This window comes from Pagrus major, chromosome 7, assembly GCF_040436345.1.
Source record: "Pagrus major chromosome 7, Pma_NU_1.0".
NCBI classification, from domain to species: Eukaryota; Metazoa; Chordata; class Actinopteri; order Spariformes; family Sparidae; genus Pagrus; species Pagrus major.
Genome location: NC_133221.1, coordinates 23,743,718 through 23,765,824, shown reverse-complemented (window position 1 = coordinate 23,765,824; position 22,107 = coordinate 23,743,718). Strand labels below are relative to the sequence as shown.

At 40.5% G+C, this 22,107-nt stretch overlaps 1 protein-coding gene across 1 annotated transcript in view; it reads right to left on the bottom strand.

Moving 5' to 3' along the window:
* Window positions 1-20,920, bottom strand: part of bsna (bassoon presynaptic cytomatrix protein a) — a 108,471-nt gene extending 87,551 nt beyond the window's left edge. The window contains exons 1-2 of the mRNA XM_073470690.1: window positions 20,659-20,920; window positions 20,240-20,568 (exon numbers count right to left, since the gene is read on the bottom strand). Of these exons, the coding sequence (XP_073326791.1) occupies window positions 20,240-20,568; window positions 20,659-20,920 (591 nt within the window). The remainder of the gene's footprint in view (window positions 1-20,239; window positions 20,569-20,658) is intronic.
* Window positions 20,921-22,107: the final 1,187 nt, after the last annotated feature.

Below are 22,107 nucleotides of genomic sequence, written 5' to 3'. Positions count from 1 at the left end.
ACTGGTGATAGAGATGCTAATCAGCATTTTATTATTATGTATAATCTATTTATTTCATTTATATGTATCATATTTCATTGTATCTGTTGGGAATGCATTTTATGCAGGAGGACCTTGAAAAAGAAAGCTTGCTTTCAATTGCTCTTTGAAATGAAATGGATATTACCTCTCAGGACAAATAAAGAAAAGAAAACACATGGTATCTATTTGTGCCTTCTGTATGTCTCCAGGTACAATTATCCACAAACTGACAACCAGCTCAAGGGATGCGCCTCTACCAAAACAGGAATAGCAACGTATTTATTTTGGAAGCTCACAAAAGCTTCCCAATCTGGCAGATTGTAAAAAATTGGAATACATGCAGCTGTACCCTTTCACTGAAACGCAAAAAGCACTTTTTGACAGAGAAAGAAAAAGGAAAGGAGGAGGAGAGCGTGACGAGCTGGGAGAAGACCAGAGTGAACCTCAACTTGCCAATTATTCATTAAAGAGAGCTCTGCCAGTTCAAAACTGATATTTGAGTTTATTTCTATCTGGAGGGATGTCAGTCTACTACATATTTAGCAGAGGGAGGAGAGACTGTTTTCTTCAGAAAATCAGCAACATTGGTATTATGATCAAACTGCTCGATGTTTATTTTGAGCATCAATGGAACATTTAGTGTGATAGTCTTATAGCAAAAATGAAAAGTTAGGATGTGGAGGCCTTGATGAAACAGCATACATGTTTTTCTTATTTAGGGATGAACTGTCCCTTTAAACAAATTTCTCTGCCCTTGCCACCATGTAACAAGTGGCACACCCACACGGGCAAATGCAGCCAGATCCAAGTTATTTTGGGTGTGTTGGAAATAAAAGAAATGTGGAAAGTTAGACACATGTTAGGTTTTTGGACTTTTCTCAGAGGGGAAGAGTGACCTGTTAACAGAGTTTGATTAATTGATTTAACATTTTAATTTTCTGCTTTGATTAGATTCCTTTGATGACTCGAACAACCCCATGAGGCAGACGTGTTATTGAGGACATTGCACCAAAGGGTGTCTGCAGTCTTCAAGAGAGAGAGACTGATAAGACATCTATCCACGCAGGAAGCCAGCCAGACAGTGCAGACCTGTTTGCAGAAGTATAAGACTGTGAATGAGTCGTATCACCTCCACCTCAAACAGTCTTATCACGCAGGGACAGCACACAGTCAGCCTTTAAAAAAAACCTCCTACGGCCAGTCTCTCCCTCTCCATCAACCAGCGGTCTCCCTCATTCTCTCCTCTTGTCCTTTTATCTCCAACATATTCCTCCCCTTGTGTGTGTGTGTGTGTGTGTGTGATAGGAGTGGACATCAGTGGCGTCTGTGTGAGTCTGTTTCGGAGAGGGAGGATGATCAAAAGTGTGTGGACACACACAAATATGTGTGTAAGACATCAGTGACACGGAGAGGAAGTGTCTGCGGCTGTGTCCTTAAATGACTTCTCTGGGCTGACAGCTGGTTGACTGACTGATGTGACGAGCAGCATCAGTCAGTTCAGCAAGTGCCCAAAACAGCATCTGTGTATGTTAAAGCCAAGAAGCCCTCTAGCGGCTGTGCTCATGTCTCATGTCACAGGTTGACTTAGCACAGGAGCTTGGACACAGGAAGCCGAGGTGCTGAGAGGGCTGCAGCTACCCCTAAAACAAGGCATTACAAAAAACGTCAATTGATTGTCCATAGGATATAAAAAGTTTGTTGACGACTCTCTGGTTTATCAGTCAAGCGTATGCACTGCACTGCAGACTGGAGTCTTTGTTAACATTGAAAAACAGGCAGATCGGAGTTATATATGCTCCACATATTTGCAGACATTTGCAGAATTCACAAGAAGTCTCAAATAATAATAGGAAATTGTCATAGACAGGGTTTCACAAAGTTTAAGTTTCTCCTAACTCAACAACTCACTAACTTGAGCGATTTTATAAGGGAGTCTGGGGAAATTCTCTCCCTCTTCATCGCCTTGCTGATTTTGATTGATCAGAAATCAGAAAATCAGAAACAGATTTATTGCCAAGAGGGATTTTACATCGACGAGGAATTTTTCTTGGTGAATAAGGTGCATGCACTGAAGACAATAAACAATAAACAAACAAACAGTGACTATAATATATACAATATAAACAATATAAACACACAGAGGCAAAAAGTTAAATTAACAAACAAAACATGACAAAACAACGCGCACCAACACACCGTGGCGCCATCTTGGATCGAATCGAATCGAATTGCAGTTGCTAAGACTGCTTTGACCTTTAGTATTTTGGCGTTGACGTTTGCTGTCTGCTGTATTGCAAAACATTTTCAAATTGTTGTAAATCTTTGTTAATAACTATTAGATATAAGTTGTCCTAGCCATTCAAATATACACAAAAAACATGAACGTCGCACTCCAACCCTGACTGACTTCCAGCGTCCCTGCATAGGAGACCGCTGTTCGTTCCCCGCCTCCTTCTAACAGTCGATGTTTTAAAGCATGTCTACCATCATGTCTTAACCTAAACCACATGGTTATTGTCCTGACCATGAAAATGAAGGTCAATGCGATCCAAACCATGATCTTTATCTAACCTTCACAAAGTTGTTTTTGTGGCTCAACTTAGTGTTGTAAAAAGCACCCAAAAGATGTTATTGCAATAACATGTCAGTTTGGTCAAGGTGGAAGTAACCCATAAACGTAAATGTTGATAGCACAATGTAATGCCAACAGAAAAATGACATCATCGACTTTTAGATTGATTCCCTTTAAGCCTTGCTTTCACTGTGCCATTTTGTCTGGCACTGGGCACAAAATCTCAAGGTTGACTGGAGATCCAGTCAGGCTGGCAGCCTGGCACCATTTCTATCTGCTTTCACGTCTCCATTAGAGACTAAATAAATGAAGAAACTCAAGTTTTGTCCTGTGTGGTTGGTAGATGCTACTCTGAGGAAAACACAAAGCGGTCCAGTTGTCTTTTTCCGACTTTTGGGGATGTTGTATGTTACCACGTTAAGCAAGCCCAAGTATTGCCATATCATAAAGTGTATTTATTTTTCAACATGCATTTGTACTTTTTTGTGATTTGTGTTTTGAAGGCAGTGACAAATGAGGTTGTCCTGCCCAGAGAGAGGTGTCAAACCAGAAAACTCATAGTCGCTTCATTATAAAGACTTGTTGGGTGTAGCCTGCCCACAAGAAAAAAATGAATGGGAAATAAGGTGAGGTCATCGTGGACACGCACACCTCATATTTCACTTTTCATTGTAAGCAGACAAACCCTTCGCTGGAAAATCAAAGACTCATTGCTTCACAAGAGGGTGTAGTTTTTCCAACAGAAGTGTGATTCAGTCAGTTCTGTTCTAAAATGTGTTTTGTTCTCAGTGAAGCCAACAAAATGAGGTGAAGCCACTTTGCCACAAGTGAAGTTAAAGGGCAGAGAGAAAAATCTGCAATTGTTATTTAATGATTCAAAACTTTACGCCAGAGGCTATCAACTAACAATATCTAAATTTCACTTTCTAATGAAAGGAATAATTAAAGACACTTTGAGCGATATTTGTTACATTAACACTGAATAAAGTGACTCCAGGTTATGTGAAATGGTCACATCTGTCTCTTCTTCTCATCTCTCTGGTTTTCTTTTTGCAGACTGTCTGTCCGTCCATCTGTCTGTCTGCTGGCATCTGTGAGTGCCAGCAAAAGGCATTAATCATTTAAAGCAGCTCATTATAAATTCCCGCGCTTGAACTCCTGGGCTTGCAGCTGCAGTCATGTTGTGTGTGTGTGTGTGCGCAATCATGTATCGATGTTGGTGCATGTGAACTGAGTAAAGTATACATGTGTCTGGATGCATGCGTGTTTATTTTTCTAAGTGGGTGTGTTGAAGCAGATGTGTAGAAGAAGCGTGTGTGTGTGTGTCTCCAGGTGTGTGCTGCTTGCCTGGGGCCTCTCTCTCTCCAGCTCTCGCCTGGCTGGAGCCTCTCTGCTGCTCTGTTCTCATGGTTAATGCATGTGGAGAGAGAACCCTCGTCCCTCAAGTTTTCTCCCCCTCTGTCTCCCCTGTACCACCCTACTTCCTCAGAATAGACTGATCCGCACCACATGTGAAGAAAGATAACCCCGTTCCTTCCCCATTTTGGAGGATAAGTTAGAAAAGCATAGAGTAGGAGAGAGAAACAGAGAGAGAGAGTGATAAGGGGAGAAAGAAAGGGCAGGAAGATGAAAACAAGTAAGAGGAGGTACAACAGAGGGGAGAGGAGCCCTCCTTTAAAAGACAGCAGAGAAACTCCCCGATCCATCTCTGGATCAAGAACAGCGACATCTGATCTAAGTACAATTTTATGTGCCATGTGTTGCAGGTTGGTACACTAGGAGGCTCCACTAGGAAGTTAGAAGAAAGCAATCATATCATGGAGTTAGCATGGTGAGCTAGTGCAAGGTATTGTGGGGGCTGAGAAGAAGGTGGATAAAGTTCTTTTCAGGACTATAACTGTTTGTACTACAGTCAAGTTCAGGTGGAAAGAGTTTAGCATCTGGCCAATACTAAGAAAATCGGATCTGTTAGAGGCTAAGGCCTGGCTTTAAACCCAGGGAGAAATCCAACGCAAAGTTCTGTTTGCAGTACCAGGAACTCATGCATGACAATAAATGTTTCCGTTTGCAGTGGGAAGCCGTTGAGGGATCGTGCCGTTGAGGGATCGTGTCGTCGACTGTCGATGGCACATTCCGAGATGAGAGAGAGCCAGAGAAAACCCACAACAAAAAATGTAAAAGCCAAATGTTTATGATTATCAATGTGGGAAAAGTTATTATTTGAATATTATCATGGTATTATTTTGATATCAGTATGTTAAGAATTGTGTGCAGGAGTTGTTAAAATAACATGTTCATCTATCTCTGTTGCTATTTAAACCCAAATATAAATAAAATATATTCCTACATACAAACCTTCTCAAGTGCTTAAAATGAGACATATTTCACTAAGATTTTACTTGTTAACTCTCATTTGGACTCCAAATTATAACAACATGGAGAAGATGAAAGTAATAATATTGAAGTATGACCCTGCTTTAAAATCAGGGTTTTTTTTTCCTGCTCTATTTCTGGCTCTTCGGTAGCTGCCTCTGCCAAGTGGGTTCAGCTTTAACCAGTGCCAGGTTACAGAAGCAGAACAGACACAGGCCACACACACACACACACACACACACACACACACACACACACAGGGCAGCCACCAATATGGTACTTCCTCTGGGCTATATTAAGAGATCATTCTGAACTGGCCTTACAGTGAGACACACACAAACCGACACCATTTCCCATAACTCATATCTACTATTTAGTGGGAAATTTATTCCACAACAACAAAGCAGGCAGGTGCACTGGTGTTTCCTGTAATGTTTTCCATAACTGGCATTAATTATCTAGAAGAATAAAAACGCCATTTGCCATTTGGAAAATACTTCTCTCAAAAGCTGCTCAATTAACCACAAGAGTCAGTTTTCATGCGAAAAGCCCCTGTCGAAAAAATACAGGTGTGTTTGAGTCCAGTTTTTGTCAAATCTGTTTGGCATGATATTTAAATCACAGCCTTTTTGCACCATTTCAACTTCTGGCTAGTATGCGTCTCAAACCATCTCCATTTCAGCTATCGTGAATTCTTCTTGGATGCTTTTACAGTACATCAAACAATGATTGAGTGCAATTGGGGTGAACTTCCATATAGGACTAGTATTTTTAATAAATATTAAAGGTGCAATATGTGGGAATTTTAATTTAAAACATTCAAAAATGTAGAATGTGAAGAAATAACAGTTGACATATCGAGGACATCTATGTATTGCGTTGCAGGGATATCTATTGAAGTTAGCATGCTAACCAGCTAGCTCCTAGCCAGTTTGTACCTCAAGAGGTGATGGTCCGATGGTAAACAACACCGACCCTGCCCACTCGCTCCGAGCTCCCGGTCCAAGCAGAGTTGGCTAATACGACCGCTGTTGCAGCTTCAGTTAGCAGCAGTTAGCGGTTACCCTGATGATATGCTGGCCGCTATTTGTTTGGAGTATGAATCCAACAGGTGGGCAATTCTTACATATTGCACCTTTAAAATCCTACAGCCTCTCATGACCTAAGAAACATGCACAGATAGTAAAAAACACAAATGTCAAGCTTGTTGAGTGTGGTTAAAGGTGACATTATGCTTCATACATCCCATTGCATTAAAAAACAAACTTCTATGTAACAGTTTGATAATTAGCTGAATATAATAGCTGCATTAAATCACATTTTACAAGCTGTTAGATGTCAGCTAACAACATAAAAGTAACATGAAGGGTCTGTTGCCATGCTAGCTATTAGCCTAACACACTGTAAATGAAATTAATCTGTTAGCAACAACCACAGTTAGGTTATTTTTTGATGATGCTGATTACGTTCTGTAGGAAGCAGTTGTTTTGGAAGCATTTTGCTCGTGTTGCATTGAATTTAATATGTGCAGATTGCTCATATTGATGCAACACACTTTAATAAATAAATGTTCAGTATAAGGCCTGCATTTGATGTTGAGTCAGCTTTTGAGGTATTCCTGGAAACAGGAACGGAAAGTAATCATTTCTCAGAATTGTCACTCAAATGCATAATATCCTGAAACAACAGACTCAATGACAAGGCAGGAGTAAACAATACAGGCTACAAGCTGTGAGTGAGCTCTGTGAAGACGGGAAAGTAAAAGAGGATGGATGGTCTTGTTATTTTTGTGTGCGCGTGTCTTGCGTGCAAGATTACTGTACACGCATGTTTGTTTCTGTGTTTGCATGTACAGTCCGTGTCCCTGGTGCCGTTGCCATTACACTCACTCCCAGCAGATATCTCCGCCTCGATGTCCCAATGTGCCCACAGAGCTTCAGACATGGAAACAAGCAGACACCCGGCCGCCATCTCAGCATACACACACTCAAACACGCGTTATAGATACAGTGACCTTCACCGTGGATGACCTGGTTTCCATGGCGACATTAGTGTCCCTCTGTCAAGGTGTGAAAATTATTAACAGCCAGGGAGTGAGACGAATAGAGGGAAAGGGATAAAGGTGTCAGGAAGATATGACAGGAGGAAAAATAAGAGGAAGCAGCGTAGCAGAGAGAAAGGTGAGAGCTCAGAGGGGAAACAGAAGAATGTCAAGTGGAGATTTTTTTAAAAGGAATATCGTGTGCTTCTGTGTGCTTAATTGGGAGGAACAGGGCTTTAACGCAGTCAGGGTTAAAGGTGTTATCCCTACTGGGGCCACTCATAGTCAGGAGGAGTCTGGTAAAGATGAATGTGTCCTACAAAATAGTGTCAGGGCTATTTAAAGTCTGATCTGCAGCATGCATTTGTGATTCCCTCAGTAACTGATACAACAGAGGAGCCTATTAATTCAACCAACTGGCAGCTCATGAAATCTCGAACATTTACTATTCTCGAGGTGTGCGGCATGTATGTTTTGAGGATGGCCCGGTCATCCACAGGGAGTGATGCTTTTTGTGTTTCGCTAATACTTAAACACATGTAAATAAGAGACATGAAATATGTTGGCGATTATGCAATTAAATGTTTATTTTAATCATTTATTAACCTTGTTTATTTTATTTTCCCACAGCCTTATATGTGTTTAGATTGATGTAATGCACTTCTGTTAATTGAGCCACAGAGGATGCATCACTAACAGATCTTAAAACTTTATTTTGATGTTGAAACTTTAATTAATTGTGGCCATTGTGAGCACGAGAAAGCAAATTCGGCTTCCCATATTTAGAAATATTCAACAGCCCACAAGCTTTGCTGGTTTGCTGGTTTTTAACCTATTTTTCCTCACAAAGACATGGGAAGAATCTCCTCAACAGCTCTAGCATCTTAAAATGTTTTCATTCAAAGATAATGTTTTAAATATAAAGTGTATTTCAGTGATATTAGAGGCAGGAACAAGACGCATATTTCTCTCTCTCTCTCTGGATATTTCTTCTGGTGTTGCTTTTGCAGCCTTTGCTTTAATCTGATGGCATTCATTTCAGTCTTGCTCTGTGTTGAATGCCTTACCTGGCTGAAACAACAGGATTAAAAAAAGGAAGAAGCTAAAGAAAAAAGTGGCCGTAAGGAGTTAAACCACCGGTGCAGCCTTTTTCAGATTGATCTACTTTGGGGTGATGCCAAAGATGCTTGTTTGTGGCTGGACTGTGATTAAGCAAATTAATGACTTCCAGCCAACTAACCAAATAAATCTTTTCATGGAGCCGTCTTCTGTCGGTACAGAACGATGACATATCGGTTGTGGTTGCGGTGAAGAAAAATCCACAGGGAAAATGTGCTTACCCTTTTTAAGCAAGTCCAAACCTACTATTGTACATTCATCTGCTGATACCACATGCATGTGTGTCAATGCCCACATGTGGGAATTTACATACAGCGTGCGGACATTTTTCCTCTAAAGATTTGTTCATGAATGTATGTAAATGCGTCCATATGTGTGTGCGTTAGCGTGTGAGCTGTCAGTGCAACTGGAGGCTTTCAAATAGGATTAGAAAAATAGATTTCTGCTGCTTGGTGGCGGTTTATGCCGACGCTGGGGCTTTTGATTCGCCGCTCACTCACGGACAGCCATGCATGACAGACTGCCTCCTCTACCGCAGAGAAGGAGGAAGGAAACGAAGGGAGAGGCCAACTGAAGACGAGCAGATAGAAAGAGGAGAGGTAGGTAAAAGGCAGAGGGTGTTAGAAAAGAGAGGAATGTGGACCTAAATGCCAAGAATGAGGGAGGACGAGAGAGACGGGGGGAGACAGGGTGATGGACAGAGAGGAACTTGGTAGTTAGTTTGGAGAAGAGGAGAAAAAGGATATTACTAACACTGTTTGCTTTACCCACATTTCAGCGAAGTTGAAAGTTGGCGTTTGAGATGTGATTACTTTCACCACTATAAAATGAAACCTAATTGCATGTCAGGATTCAGGCAATCGCTTTAAATTCTCACTGGCAGCGACAACCCGGTAATGACTAATATAAATTATTTGCGGCTGCTTTTTTTTTGTTCCTTCGGTGCAGTTTCACCTAAGCCAGTGTTTCTGCATCTCATTTCGGATTACTTTTATTGGTAGGAAGCTTTCAGACAGTTCAAATGGTGTGAAAGAGTTTGCCAATAATAATTTGCAGTGGTTCGGACTGGCTCCTTTTAATACAGTTGGCTCGACTTCAGCTGCTGAGCGATTTTGGAGCCATTTAGTTAGAAACGTATAATATGACGAGCATATTTTTGTGTTTCTGTTTTAGCACAAAGAGAAAGATCATGGTTTAGATACATTTTTGACAAAATGAACACATTCTGCCTTGATCTTTCCTATAAAACACCGGCACACTGCAGTATATAGCCTTTAATATAATTTGTTCTGGCACATTTCATAAAGACTTGGGCAGAAAAGTGTGAAACAATGGAGCAGTGATGAGCTGACACCAGACACTATATTTAACTCAGTTCTAGGTGTCGTCTGAATTATAATCATTATCCTCCGTCTGAGCTGATGAAAATATATCCTCTCATTTAGGTCAGAGCGGTCGTGTCCGTCATTACAGAGAAAAACGTCATTGTTTTTGGTCCTTATTAGCGATCGGGTCCGTTCCTCTGGGTGGGAAAGTGCCATTAGGGTGATAAATATATTATGTTGTGAGCGAGAAATGTAAGTTGTAATTACCAAAGCGTCATTCCTGTAACCTGTGTCATTAGTGTTATTATTATTATTATCATCATCAGTAGGTCTGCTATCAGCCACCATTGAAACCAAACACGCTATTGAGATGAATATTGAGATGAGTATTGAGTATTCGTGGTGAGTCTTGTCATGGCCCAGCTGGTGTTTTATCTATTTACACTGTACTACTGAATTAGATAGTCAGTTATTATTATTGTTATTATTTTCACAAGACTTGTTCACTAGTATCACTGTGATAAGAATAAAAAAAGTACCATATTTACCTCCAAACTGTAGTAGAGAGGAAGTATAAAGTAGCAGAAAATGGAAATACTTACATTGAATCACTGATTCTGTCACCTTCTCCCTTTTCTCTTTTTTCTCAGCCTCCTGCTGATTTGTTCTCTCACTTTCTTTCTCGCTGTACCTGTCAGTGTCTCTCAAGTTTTTTCTCACACTCTTACACCTTCTCTCCCTTTGTTCGGTGCTCATTCACACATAGTTTGAGAAGTCATAGTCCAAAACAAAGAGTGAGAGATTGAACTGTGCTGGATACATTTGGCAAAACTGACAATAAGACATGTCAGTAACAGGGCGGTGTTCATTAATTGTAACATTGCCAATATAGCAGCAAAATATTCCAATGACAATGGATTTCATTTTGTTTCTCAACACACTCATAGCAACTCCAACATGATTTAAGTTGACATGGTTGTGTTTCAGCACCCAAAGCACCTGATTTAAGGATCGTGGTCTTGAAAAGGAGACTGTCCTCAAAGAAAAACAAGAGCATCAGTTGGTTCAGCAAATAGGTCGCGTTCTTTAATCTTTAATATGTGCTTATTTTTAGAAGCATGACGACAAAGTTCCCTTAAACTGAACAAAATCATTATTTTAACCTAAACCACGATGTTTCCCTGAACCAATCAATTTGTTTTCGTGCCTTAACCTGACCAAACTTTGACCATATCACTAAAGGTGATTCAAACCAAAGAGAAATATTATTAATACATTGTTGTATTTTAGGTCTGGTCCGGTTCCTGTTCAAACAAACTAAGAGGAGTAAGCATGAAGTCATACAGACTGACAGGTAACTCGTTGATTGGACAGTTTTGGACAGTATTTTCATACTGCATCATTCACAGAAGAAGATGTCTATATATGATCTTTGGCATCACAAAGAGATCATAACTGATTATTAGCATTTTTCATATTATTAGGCTGCAAATGAATCACATGTTATGAATAATGACTAACAGGTAGAGACAGGATGAAAAGGAGGCTTCTTATACAGTAATCTGGGGCTTATTAGTGTGGGATTGCTGTCACACACTGTTTTAATGGGCAGCACAGCAGTTTAAACAGCTTTAGACCTATAATCCAGGAAAATTACCTTGTTGACATGCATATGTGCTCCATGAAGTGATCTTACGTAAATACACAGCTTATAGGTCAGTGATCAGATGGATTTATTAGTAATTTAGCTTTTGAAATCACACTAAAATCCGATTGGTCCAGAGTTAGTATAGTGTAATATAGTGATGAATTGAGATATTAAGATAATTACAGAGCAATGATGTGATATGCTAAAACCTGTGTGTGGCAACAACATATTAATGGCTATTTGGTCCAATGAAACATTAAAATGTTCCAGTGTTAACAGTGTTAATCTGCTGCCACAGGAAAGCACTGTGCGTATGTGTGTTACTGCCAACTGAACAAAATGAAGACACACATACTCGCATAAATAGAGTGTGTGACAGGCAGGTGCGAAGATTTGAGAGGAGGGAACAGAAAAGCACAATCTGCAGATTTCACCGGAAACTAATTAATCAAGCACACATACACACACACACATATCTATTAGCAGCCCTACGTGCACGCTGAGTCTAAAATTAGCACGCAGTCTGCTGAACAACAAACAGGCTACAGGGAGGAAGACGTGCTGCCAAAAGGCTGAGATGACAAAGGGCTCAGAGACAATGAAGAGATGGAAGCAGGTAGCCAAGACCAACAGTGGCCATTTCTCTTATACTTTAGTTTTAGTTTTGTTCATCGGTGTTAGCTGAAAACCAATGATCAGGGCAGTTGAGGCTCATCTGCCTTCATCTGCATAGACACACACAGGTGCAGCTGGCCAGTAAGTACAAGGGAACAGGGAATGACCACGTAATGCAGAGAAACTGACAGAAATTGACAGGGATGCACAATATTAGATTTTTGCCTTTATCCAATATGCTGATATTTTCCTACTCATTTGCCTGATTGCTGATGCCCGTATGCACATTTTTCCCACCTAACTGCAGAGTACATCAAATCTCTCCTGTGTTGGAATTAACTTATTATTATGCTTGCTCTTATCATGACAGCCCACTTCCAGATGCATAATGTTTTGCATTTTTTGCTTTTCAAAAATACAGACATTCACTAGGCAAAAAAAGAAAACTACTTAGATAACGGTTCACATAATGTGCATAATTAAAATGACATTTTACGGCGTAACAGCAGAAATGTGAAACCAGGCTGATTATTTCATTTTAAAGCCCTTATTGGCTGATTCCATTGACGTGCTGATATTATGACATTGTCATCGTAGCTTTGTCAGGTTTAGGCACAAAAACGACTTTGTTATGTTTAGGAAAAAATCCTGCTTTGTGTTAAAATAGTTCAGTCACGTCACTTACAGTAGGTAACTTAACTATAATCAATGTGGGTTAACTTACGCAACATAACTTAAAAACAATTCAGTGTTAACACTTTCATCACACATGGGATGCAAACTCTGGTCTCCTGCGGGAAAGTGCTGCATACAGTATGATCCACCCAACCAAGCAAACCACCTGACTGACTGAGACTTTTCTCAGTTCTTAAGACTTCTATGCTAAAGAGGAGCTTCCAGAAATGACACTAGAAGGGTAACTACAGCGTCAAACTATGTTGCGTATGGTGCAACTGACCAGGCTGTATTTGACGCGTTGGGAATGAGAACAGGCTGAATATTATAATGCATCCCTGTTTTATACATATGTACACTATAAAATCTGACAAAGGGATCTTACTTGGAAAAAAAAGCTGAAACTTTTTAGCTTGTACAACTTAAACTTGATAGTCTACCTGACTTGGTTATTCTGAGGTAATTGGTTTCCTGACATTTTTACAGTAAAGTTAACTATTCAAATTTACAGTGTGTATGTCTTTAAGAGTCCTCTCTCATATAGACAAATGTCTCTTTTATCACTTTCCTTCTGTTTAACTGCCACAATACCGACCTTGTGAAGCTTTTCACATTTGCAGTTTGAAACATTGTCTGGCACTCAGGAAGGGACCTTTCATTCTTTTTATCTGATTTAATGAGTAAATACATTTTAGTGGGCAATGATTGAAGCTGTAGGAAAACTAATCAAAAAGGCACATTGAATTTGAGAATCACTTACAATTGTTTCTTCTCTCGTCCGCCTCGTTACTTGTTAAACTCTGTCTGTCTTATGACAACAAATTATGTTTCCATTTCCAGTGGGCCGCCCACTCAAGGCACTTTGGTTAAAAGCCTCCACAAAATTGCATGCATTACATTTCCCTTACTAATGGCTTGTAAAGTCACTTTTATCAAGATATTCACATAGAGGTTCACACTTGCTTTAGCACACTTGCTAAAAACAGTATGATCAATGCGTCAGTTTGCAAAACCACAGGCTGCTGATGTGTTTTCCATCTCTGAGACTGACAAAGCATTTGAATCCCAGTTGACACAAATCATGTGATTTAGTGAACAACAATTAGCACATTGATGGAGGAAAAGCACCGCATAATTTTGCAAGTTTCAGACTGTACTGTACTGTACTTGTACAGCAGTTCAGACAACATTTAACATTTGAGGACTTTTATTAAAAGAATAAGGGTTTTAAGAGAAAAGGTTGTTTATATTTCTTGAAGTAAGATACTAAAAGAATTGTTTGGGTATCATATCAAGAGAGGAAGAAGCTAATTATACAGTATGAAGCTAGTTAGTCTGTTGACCTTCAATATCGCTTGTGCCTCTATAACAAATGAAGATATCACTGTATATTGATTTATCATATTGAAACCAACTGTCTGCCTTTAAAGTGTTGTTGACCTGTCCTTTGCCCTCTCAAGCTGAACAAAAAACAACGACATTACTTTAGTCTCTACAGGTGATCTGCCACTTAGAAATCAGGACGTCCTGCAAGAGGGACGTTGAGCAAACACAAGACATTGAAAGTTGAAGTTGTTCTCTCAATGCCAAAACATCTGAAGAGGGTGACAACCTGCAACCCTACACATCATTTTTATGCCCAGTATTCAGATCTGAGCCACCGCACTGAGAGTTTTCAGCATCTTTCCCAGGTGTACTTTCTCAGGGATTGAATAACTCATATAAATGAGTTGCAAATGCTTGGCGTGTGGGTGTTTCAGTATCCCTCATCCATATTCATAAGCGCCGCAACACTCAGGGTTTATCCTTTTAAGGTGCTAAACTGACAACGCCAGCACACATCACACACAAAAACATCAAATGAAAAGGTGTTCATCTGGTTCATTCCGAGATGCTGTTTATCCATTTTAGAGAGAAAAATGCTACCTTTAATTTTGTAGAAGACATTTCTAAAAGAGTCAAGTATTTTCTCAGTAAAATGACTCAACTGCTAATGTGCCTCATAATGATGAGGGAAATTATCTCACAGGTTACGTAACAGCATTCTCTTTTGATAAACATGTTAGTGTCGAACCAGACAACTTTTACATATGGTGTCCAGTAACAACATCAGGAGTCTACATCCATGCTACCAGTTCTACGAGGCTGTACTTACTGCAGGCTTTACTCTACATGGTACAAAGCTGAGACTAATGGAAATATCCTCTCCATAGTTCTGCACGTATTTGACGAAAAACTAAAGTATTACACATTTACAAATTGAAATTTTGGCCGGATTATAGCAATAGATGAACAGTTAAGGGATCACAAAAGTTCAATCTACATTATTGTATCATAGGAACATTGCTCAAAGGTCAGGCTATCCCTAAAGTCATGAGGATTAATCTTCTGCAAACCATGAATGTTTGTACAAAATGTCATGGCAATTCATCCAGTAGATGTTGAGGTATTTAAATGTGTATATTAAACCCTTAAATCACTGGTAGCATTAGAGAAACCAAAGACTAGGTTCATCATGTTGCACCATGAATATTGAACAATGAAGACTGGAATTTGCACCAAACGAACTTGATGTGAACTGTAGACCTCAAAGCTATTTATCTCAGAGTCAGAACTCAAACTGAGTTCTTGCCTAAACTTTCATAAATCTGATTCAGGACTTCAGTTACAAAACAACCTTGAATCATAACAGGAGGTCAATTTTGGGGCAACAAACAACCCAATATTATACTTCAGTCTTCACTTAGTACATGTCCATTCCAGATATATTCCACAAACTAAATTACTCATCATTAGGTCATGAAGGTCAATTAAAATCATGAAAGCCATTTTCCTAAATGCCACCCTTCCTGAATCAGATATTCTTCATCATGTTTAATCTCTCTGATCCTCCTCTGGCCTGATAACTGGTGTCACCCTCCTGGTTGAGTCTTCTGAATGTAATCTGATGCAAAAGGCGTCAGAATGTAACAAGATATGGATTCTGGCAGTGCTTATTGGATTACTAGGACTGAAAGTACTTTGATTAGGTTCAATAATGATAGAGGACACAGAGTTAGTAAGTATTAATCTGTAATTCTAGACAGAACAGGGCGACTGACCCTCAACACACAGCTGTGAAGTAGTAATTCTGTACCTTTAAGATTAAAATATTAGATTTAGGTATTTTTCCTTCAATCAAGTCAACATGGTTTTAATGTTTAGAAGCCATAAGAGGACTATGTGCAGCTTTGTGCTTGTTAAACAAATTCTTAATGAAACATACCTGACCTGTTAATATAAAATAATCTCTCTGGCTTGCCTGGCTAAATCTGCTAAATGTTATCTGATGCAAATGAAATCAGAGCATAGTGTGACAGATATGGAGCCTGGCGCTGCTTATTAGATTACCAGGACACACAGTACATTGATTAGCTGTGATAATAACGGATAATGTTCAGTTTAAGCATTAATCCATAGCTGCAGACACAACAAGGCTGCAGCTCTGAAACACAGCTGAGGAAAGGTTGGGTTTTTTCAGTTCTGTTTTGTTTGTTTGTTTCTAGGTTTTTTGCTGACAAATATTGACTCTAAGCAAGGATAGTTGTGTTGGGTTTCTGACATCTAAAATTAAGTTTCTAAATAAACCTGTATATTTATTATATTCTAAAACACCTCAGGGAACGTATGCACATTCTCATGGCCTTTTAACTCCAAGTCACAACTGTAAATATGATTTTTCAACTTATCCTCTGAATTAAAAGATAAACAAAAATGAAAAACAGTTAAAGGTACAAAAAACTTGACAATGTTGGAATTGTGCAACTCTTATTGCAACTCTTATTATTACAGTATTGTCACTGGTTAGTGTTTTCATGCTATTGTAAATTCATTGCTGTAAATAAGTGTATGTGACATGCCAATAGTCCATATTCGCACGGCAGCCATTTTCCTTTGACACAGGGTGTGAAGCTTGAATGCCAGGATAATGTTTTGCTAGTGCGTTCCTGGTTGCAAGTCATATAAACGTAGGGAATCTGACAAATTGTTATCAATTTACCACTTGCCAGTTGGTCAGCAACAGAACAGATAATGGCTTGTGAAAATCTGGGGGGAAATTGAGTCATTTTTAAAGATAAAACTATTAGCCAACATTAGCATTCACCACTTCCTAGCTAACATTACTGTTTAATGCCTTTCACATGAAGGCTTAAATAAATGTGTTCAAGATGCACGTTGATTTTTTGGAATTAATTTACCCCTTTCCTATTGTATCGTGTAACACTATCAAACAGCAATGTTTGCTAGAGAGTGGTTAAATGCTAAATTTTGCTGTTGTCTAGTGGCTTATCAAACAAGTTTTGCCTCCATCCCTCCGGATTTTCACTTTTCACAGTCTTTTCTGTTACTGACCAATCAGGAGGCAGTGAAATATTAACAAATAAGTCAGATTTTCTTTGTTTATATTACTTGAAATCCTGGAAAACAGCATTACGACATTTAAGCTCCCCAGCCTCACTTGGATGTCAGAGGAAAATGGCCGCCATGTGAATAGAGTCTAAGTGTATTAATCTCATGCAGCAGGGCTTCAGGACTAAATCACCTTAATGTTGTAAACTGCAGCAGACAGTAATAGGGTCTGCAGGGTGGGACTGTTCATTAGATTATCAGGATTGAGAGAACATTGATTAGCAAGGACAATAATGGAGAAAATAGTGAATATTAATAGGAATAGGGAGCTAATCCATAATTCATTGTAACACAAACAATGACAGGACCAGTGGCGGAGTTAGGGCTTTGTGTGCAGTGCACGTTTGTGTGTGTTGTGTATTGCTCCTGTAAAGGGTTTTCTTGTTGTAACTAAGCTGGTGGTTGGATCTGATGCTGCATTTCATGTTATGTTTTCCATTTTGCTCTACAGGAAATCCCTGCGGGTTCCTTCAATTAATTAACATCACAATTTATTGCACAGGCGTCTTGCATGAATTATGTTGAGCCAAGTGGGGGTAACGTTATGTGAGTTGTGTGTGGGTGTCTACATATCTGCCCTTGTGATAGTGTCTGAGTGTGCGTGCATGTGCGTGTGTGTGTTAATCTAAAGTGCAGTCCAAATCCCTAAGTCAGAGGCTTATCAACTCCTCACTCCTTCCACTTCATTAGCATTATCCACCATTATTAACCTGTAGTACTCTGTCTGTCTCTCTCTGTGTCTCTGTCTCACACACACTTGTACACACACTTGTACACAAGGGTGTGTACAAGTGTGTGTGAGACCTGAACAGAGATCAAAGCTTGGTCTTAAAGATTATCCCACATGAGCCAGACAGAAGCCGCCATACTGTAAATACACGACCAATGAAACCTTCCTGACATGCTGTGCTAAGAATGACTTATGCAAAAAATCACTGCTGACTCTTTCATGTGTTTGACAGCCTGCTTGTTGGTGATGAGAGCACAAAGACTCAAAATCACACACTCAGTGCTAACGTTGCATAACATGTAGGAAGAGGGCAGCCGGCATTAGGTGGAAGTGGTAATGCAAATTAACAGCACTAAACAAAAACTAAAACTGAAAATATTAAATATTACTGAAATATTAGCATTGTGTGTTTAGAGTGCATGAGTGTACCAAATGAAGTGTTCCTGTTTGAGAGGTAGACTGTCTGAAGCATCACTTGCCTCAAACATATTTGCACTCAAGATGTTTTGTGCTACACAGGTAACCTTCAAGTATCATTCGCATTTTTGCTTTTCTTCTGTGACATTTTCTTGAGTTTCTTTGATAAAAAGAAAGTTTGATTCAGTCGCAATAAAGAGAAACTGCATTATAATCAAGAGAATGACCAGTTTGTGTGGTTGTTAAATTGTATGTTGTAAGATTTGTTATAGGTCAACTCTTGATAACTTAGGGAGTGGGGTGTGTCAGCCAAGGAGGTTGTGCTTTCAGTTGGTTGGTTTGTCAGCAAAATTACACAAAAACATACAAACAAGAGGGAGATTTTGTAAGGGAACCTGCAAATCTCTGGGTCGAGTTGCCAGGTACAACAACACAGAAACAGAGACACACCCATTTGATATGTATCACTATGAAATCACACTGAAATCGAGGGATTAACGGGACAAACTACCAAACCCCACACAGACCTGGGAATTTTCTTCGCACTTTCTTTAACATCGCAGGACAGGACGTTTTTCAATAACTGGCTGTTGTTAACGAGTGAGTACAAAAGGGTCTTGACCGAGGTATGCATTCTTCTGAGATCCACTCTAGTCGGTAATGGGACATTTTGTAAAGCTAATACGCGATGACAGTCAAGCAAGATTTACTCAGAATGATTATAATGTATAATTGGCAGCACATTTGGATCATGTCCAAAACATATGAATCTGCAAACTATCGATAATCAGTAAAATACAACAATGACTTCTCATCACCAGCACAGTGTATCACTGTTGTTATTAACTCTATTAGTCATTAACTGATGCTCAGCACTCGATGTTAATTATTTGGCGTGGAGCATCAGGGTGAATGATGTACCAGGTACACATGGATGATTCTGGTGCCAATGTTCTCCCTCACAAAGCAAATGATAAACACAACCACAGTTGTTTGTTTAATCCAGCAGATTGTTTATCGTGCTGTCTGCCAATTATATGCCCCTGGACTTGACATCAGTGGCAATCAATGGCTGCCAGCCATGCTAATATATCAGACGTAGCCTCGCGCTTCTGCGCAGTACATTGTTGTGTCCTCTGTCTGAAGCCTTTCCTGTCTGCCCAGGGAGACTGAGAATTTGATATTTGTCACCCGGCGCTGACACCGGGCTGATAGTTTGAACCCGTCACCAGAGGCAGGAGTCAACATCCTCTCAATCAAAGAGAGCCTCTTAACCTCGTCTCTCCTTCCCGCCCCTCAGTTCATCTCTGAATAACTTTAAAGTCGCATTAATCTGTCCTTTCTTTACTTCTCAGTCTGTTTCCTATTTCTGTCTGAATGTCAAATGCTGTAGTGTTTGGCTTCCTGTCTACACATCACACCTGAGTACAATGGACTCACAACACACACACACACACACACACTGTCACGACCCGTGTGTCTTGCCTTGGCACATTAATGGAGATTCTGTCAGTGCCTCAGGAAGGAATTACTGCCACTTGCTGAGCCCTTACACTCACCGTCGATCACAAATACACACAAAGACCTACAGTACAAAGTCATATATACACACCACACACACACACTCAGCTTCTATACTTTCATGTACTTTCTATTCCTTCAATTATTCTCTTTAAATTACAAACACACAGTTAAACCTTGCTCTCTCTCTCTCTTTCTCTCTCTCTCTCTCTCCCTGACCTAATTTATCTCCCTCGCCTGAAACCATTTCTCTCACTTCCTCCATCACTGTCTCTGCACTTCACTCATCTAAGTCATAGGTGCTTTATTGGCAGCACCGGGCTGGAGTAGCCACTGCCAAATGACACATTTCTCTCTCTTTTCCCTCGTTAACTCTATAGCAACAGGCGAGACACAGTCTCCATCCTGTCTCTGGTCGATCTGTTTCCAGACTCAGACTTAAGTCGTGTGCGTCCGGTTGTTTATCATCTAAACCTGAAACATTAATCAACAGAGACTTGTGTCCGCCTGCAGGATTAAATTATATTAATGCCCAAACACTTAGTCCCTCACTATAAATCAGCATGATTTGATTATTGATTCCATTTATGCAGCCAGTAAACTACAACAACCTTCCCATTGTTGCGTGAATGTAAAGTGGCAAAGTAAACAGAAAAAAATGTTCAAGCCTCCTGCACATACACACACAAATAAACACACTCATACACACAAGCCCGTTTCAAACCTGACCTACCTCAGTGAGGTGCGGGTTGGGGTTGAATCCGCACTGGTTACAGACGGTGGCCTTACACTGGGTGCAGGTGTTGTAGTTGGGTACAGCCGGTGGGTTGGACAGCTCTGTAGTGGTGCACACTGGGCACAGCTTGCTGCTCGGCATCGGGGCGATCTGCGGTACCGAGTAGGGCGAGGTGGGCGTCACTCCGCGGTCAGGAGACACTGAAGGAGATCGTCCTGTCCTGGAGCCCGAACCGCTGAAGTCGACTTGGAGGTTTCGACGGGAGGCATGCTGACCAGGACTTTGACCTGCATGGCCTCCCATGCCGGACCCAGCTGGACCATGGCCTCCCATGCCGGACCCAGCTGGACCATGGCCTCCCATGCCGGACCCAGCTTGACCATGGCCTCCCATGCTGGACCCAGCTGGACCGTGACCCATCCCATGACCAGACCCAGGGCCGTGCCCAATGCCAGGCCCCTGGCTTGACTGCATATGTCGGGGTGAAACTGGACTCTCGTGGGTGGCCAGGCGGTAGGGCTCACCAGCTCTGGACCCTATTCCTCCACCAGTGCCCATGCCTGCTCCTATTCCTCCTCCACCCATTCCACCTCCCATTCCTCCACCCATTCCACCTCCCATTCCTGCACCCATTCCTCCTCCCATTCCTCCCATACCACCTCCTCCCATCCCTCCCATCCCTCCTCCTCCTATTCCTCCCATACCACCTCCTCCCATTCCTCCTCCTCCCATTCCCATTCCTCCTTGTTGCATGCCAGGCTTGGGGCTACCCATCGGACCCATTGGACCCCTGGAAAAGAGGGACAAAGAGAAAGAAAAGAGATGAATATCAAATCAGATTACAACTTTCCAGTTGCTGGTCAATTCTATAGTAGTCTTACACATCCGAGAACCATTTCAGTTAGGTGCTGGACCAACAGAAGGTGATGTTACGCTCCATAAGGAGTTCAGATGATGGTTTCTTTATTTAACCCTGAACCGAAAATACTAGAGAAGAAGTGTAAGGAATGGAATAAACATGTTGGTCTGAATAAGTTGTGAAATTTGTTGCTAGTCTTTTCTCAAAAATGTCAATAATCAATAATTAATCACTAATCAATAGTCAATAATAATTTAGTGAGAAAGTCACCAAGTTTGCATTAACTGGCTAGCTTTTTGACAACAAACTTGACAACAGACCCTTTTAAAGGCACATTTCTGACTTGTCAAAGCACAGCAGAGAAGCACAGGTGGAATTCCTGACACTAATAACGGCTGCATTCCATTTAGCTGAGCTACTTCCAGGGCTTTGCTATTGTGCATGCTCATTCACTGACATGGCTACCTGGGAGACTTAATAGAATGGAGGCATCGTTAATGTTATTCGCACACCTGTGCTTTTCCTGCTTTGACAAGTCAAAATGTCTGCCATGAAGAGGGTCTACTGGCGGCTAAGAATGACAAGGCTGGTTACGTCTGTCACCGTCTGATTTCAAAGAGCCATTGTTTCAAACTGTCAAAGAGTTTTGAGTTGTAAATCTATTATCACTGGTAACTGCATATTTACTGTTCAATAATGGGTCAATTTAAAAATGTATAGAAGAAATTGATGGCTTTTGCTTTTCTTCCACTGGGGCCTACAAAGTGTTGTTTGACGCCACCGTAGTATCTAATGAGAAAAATATCTTATTTTATTCAATGTGTTATTAAATGAATGCAGACTGGTAGTTGTCATTCTGACAAATTCAATTACAGGCTCCCTGCCAGAGAAACAGCAGCAGAAACAACATTAAAAACAAAATAATTACCGATTCATTTATTGGTAGCTGCTGAAAGCTGTGAAAGGACCTCAGCACATCCACAGGCATCAACAAATTAAAGTGGAA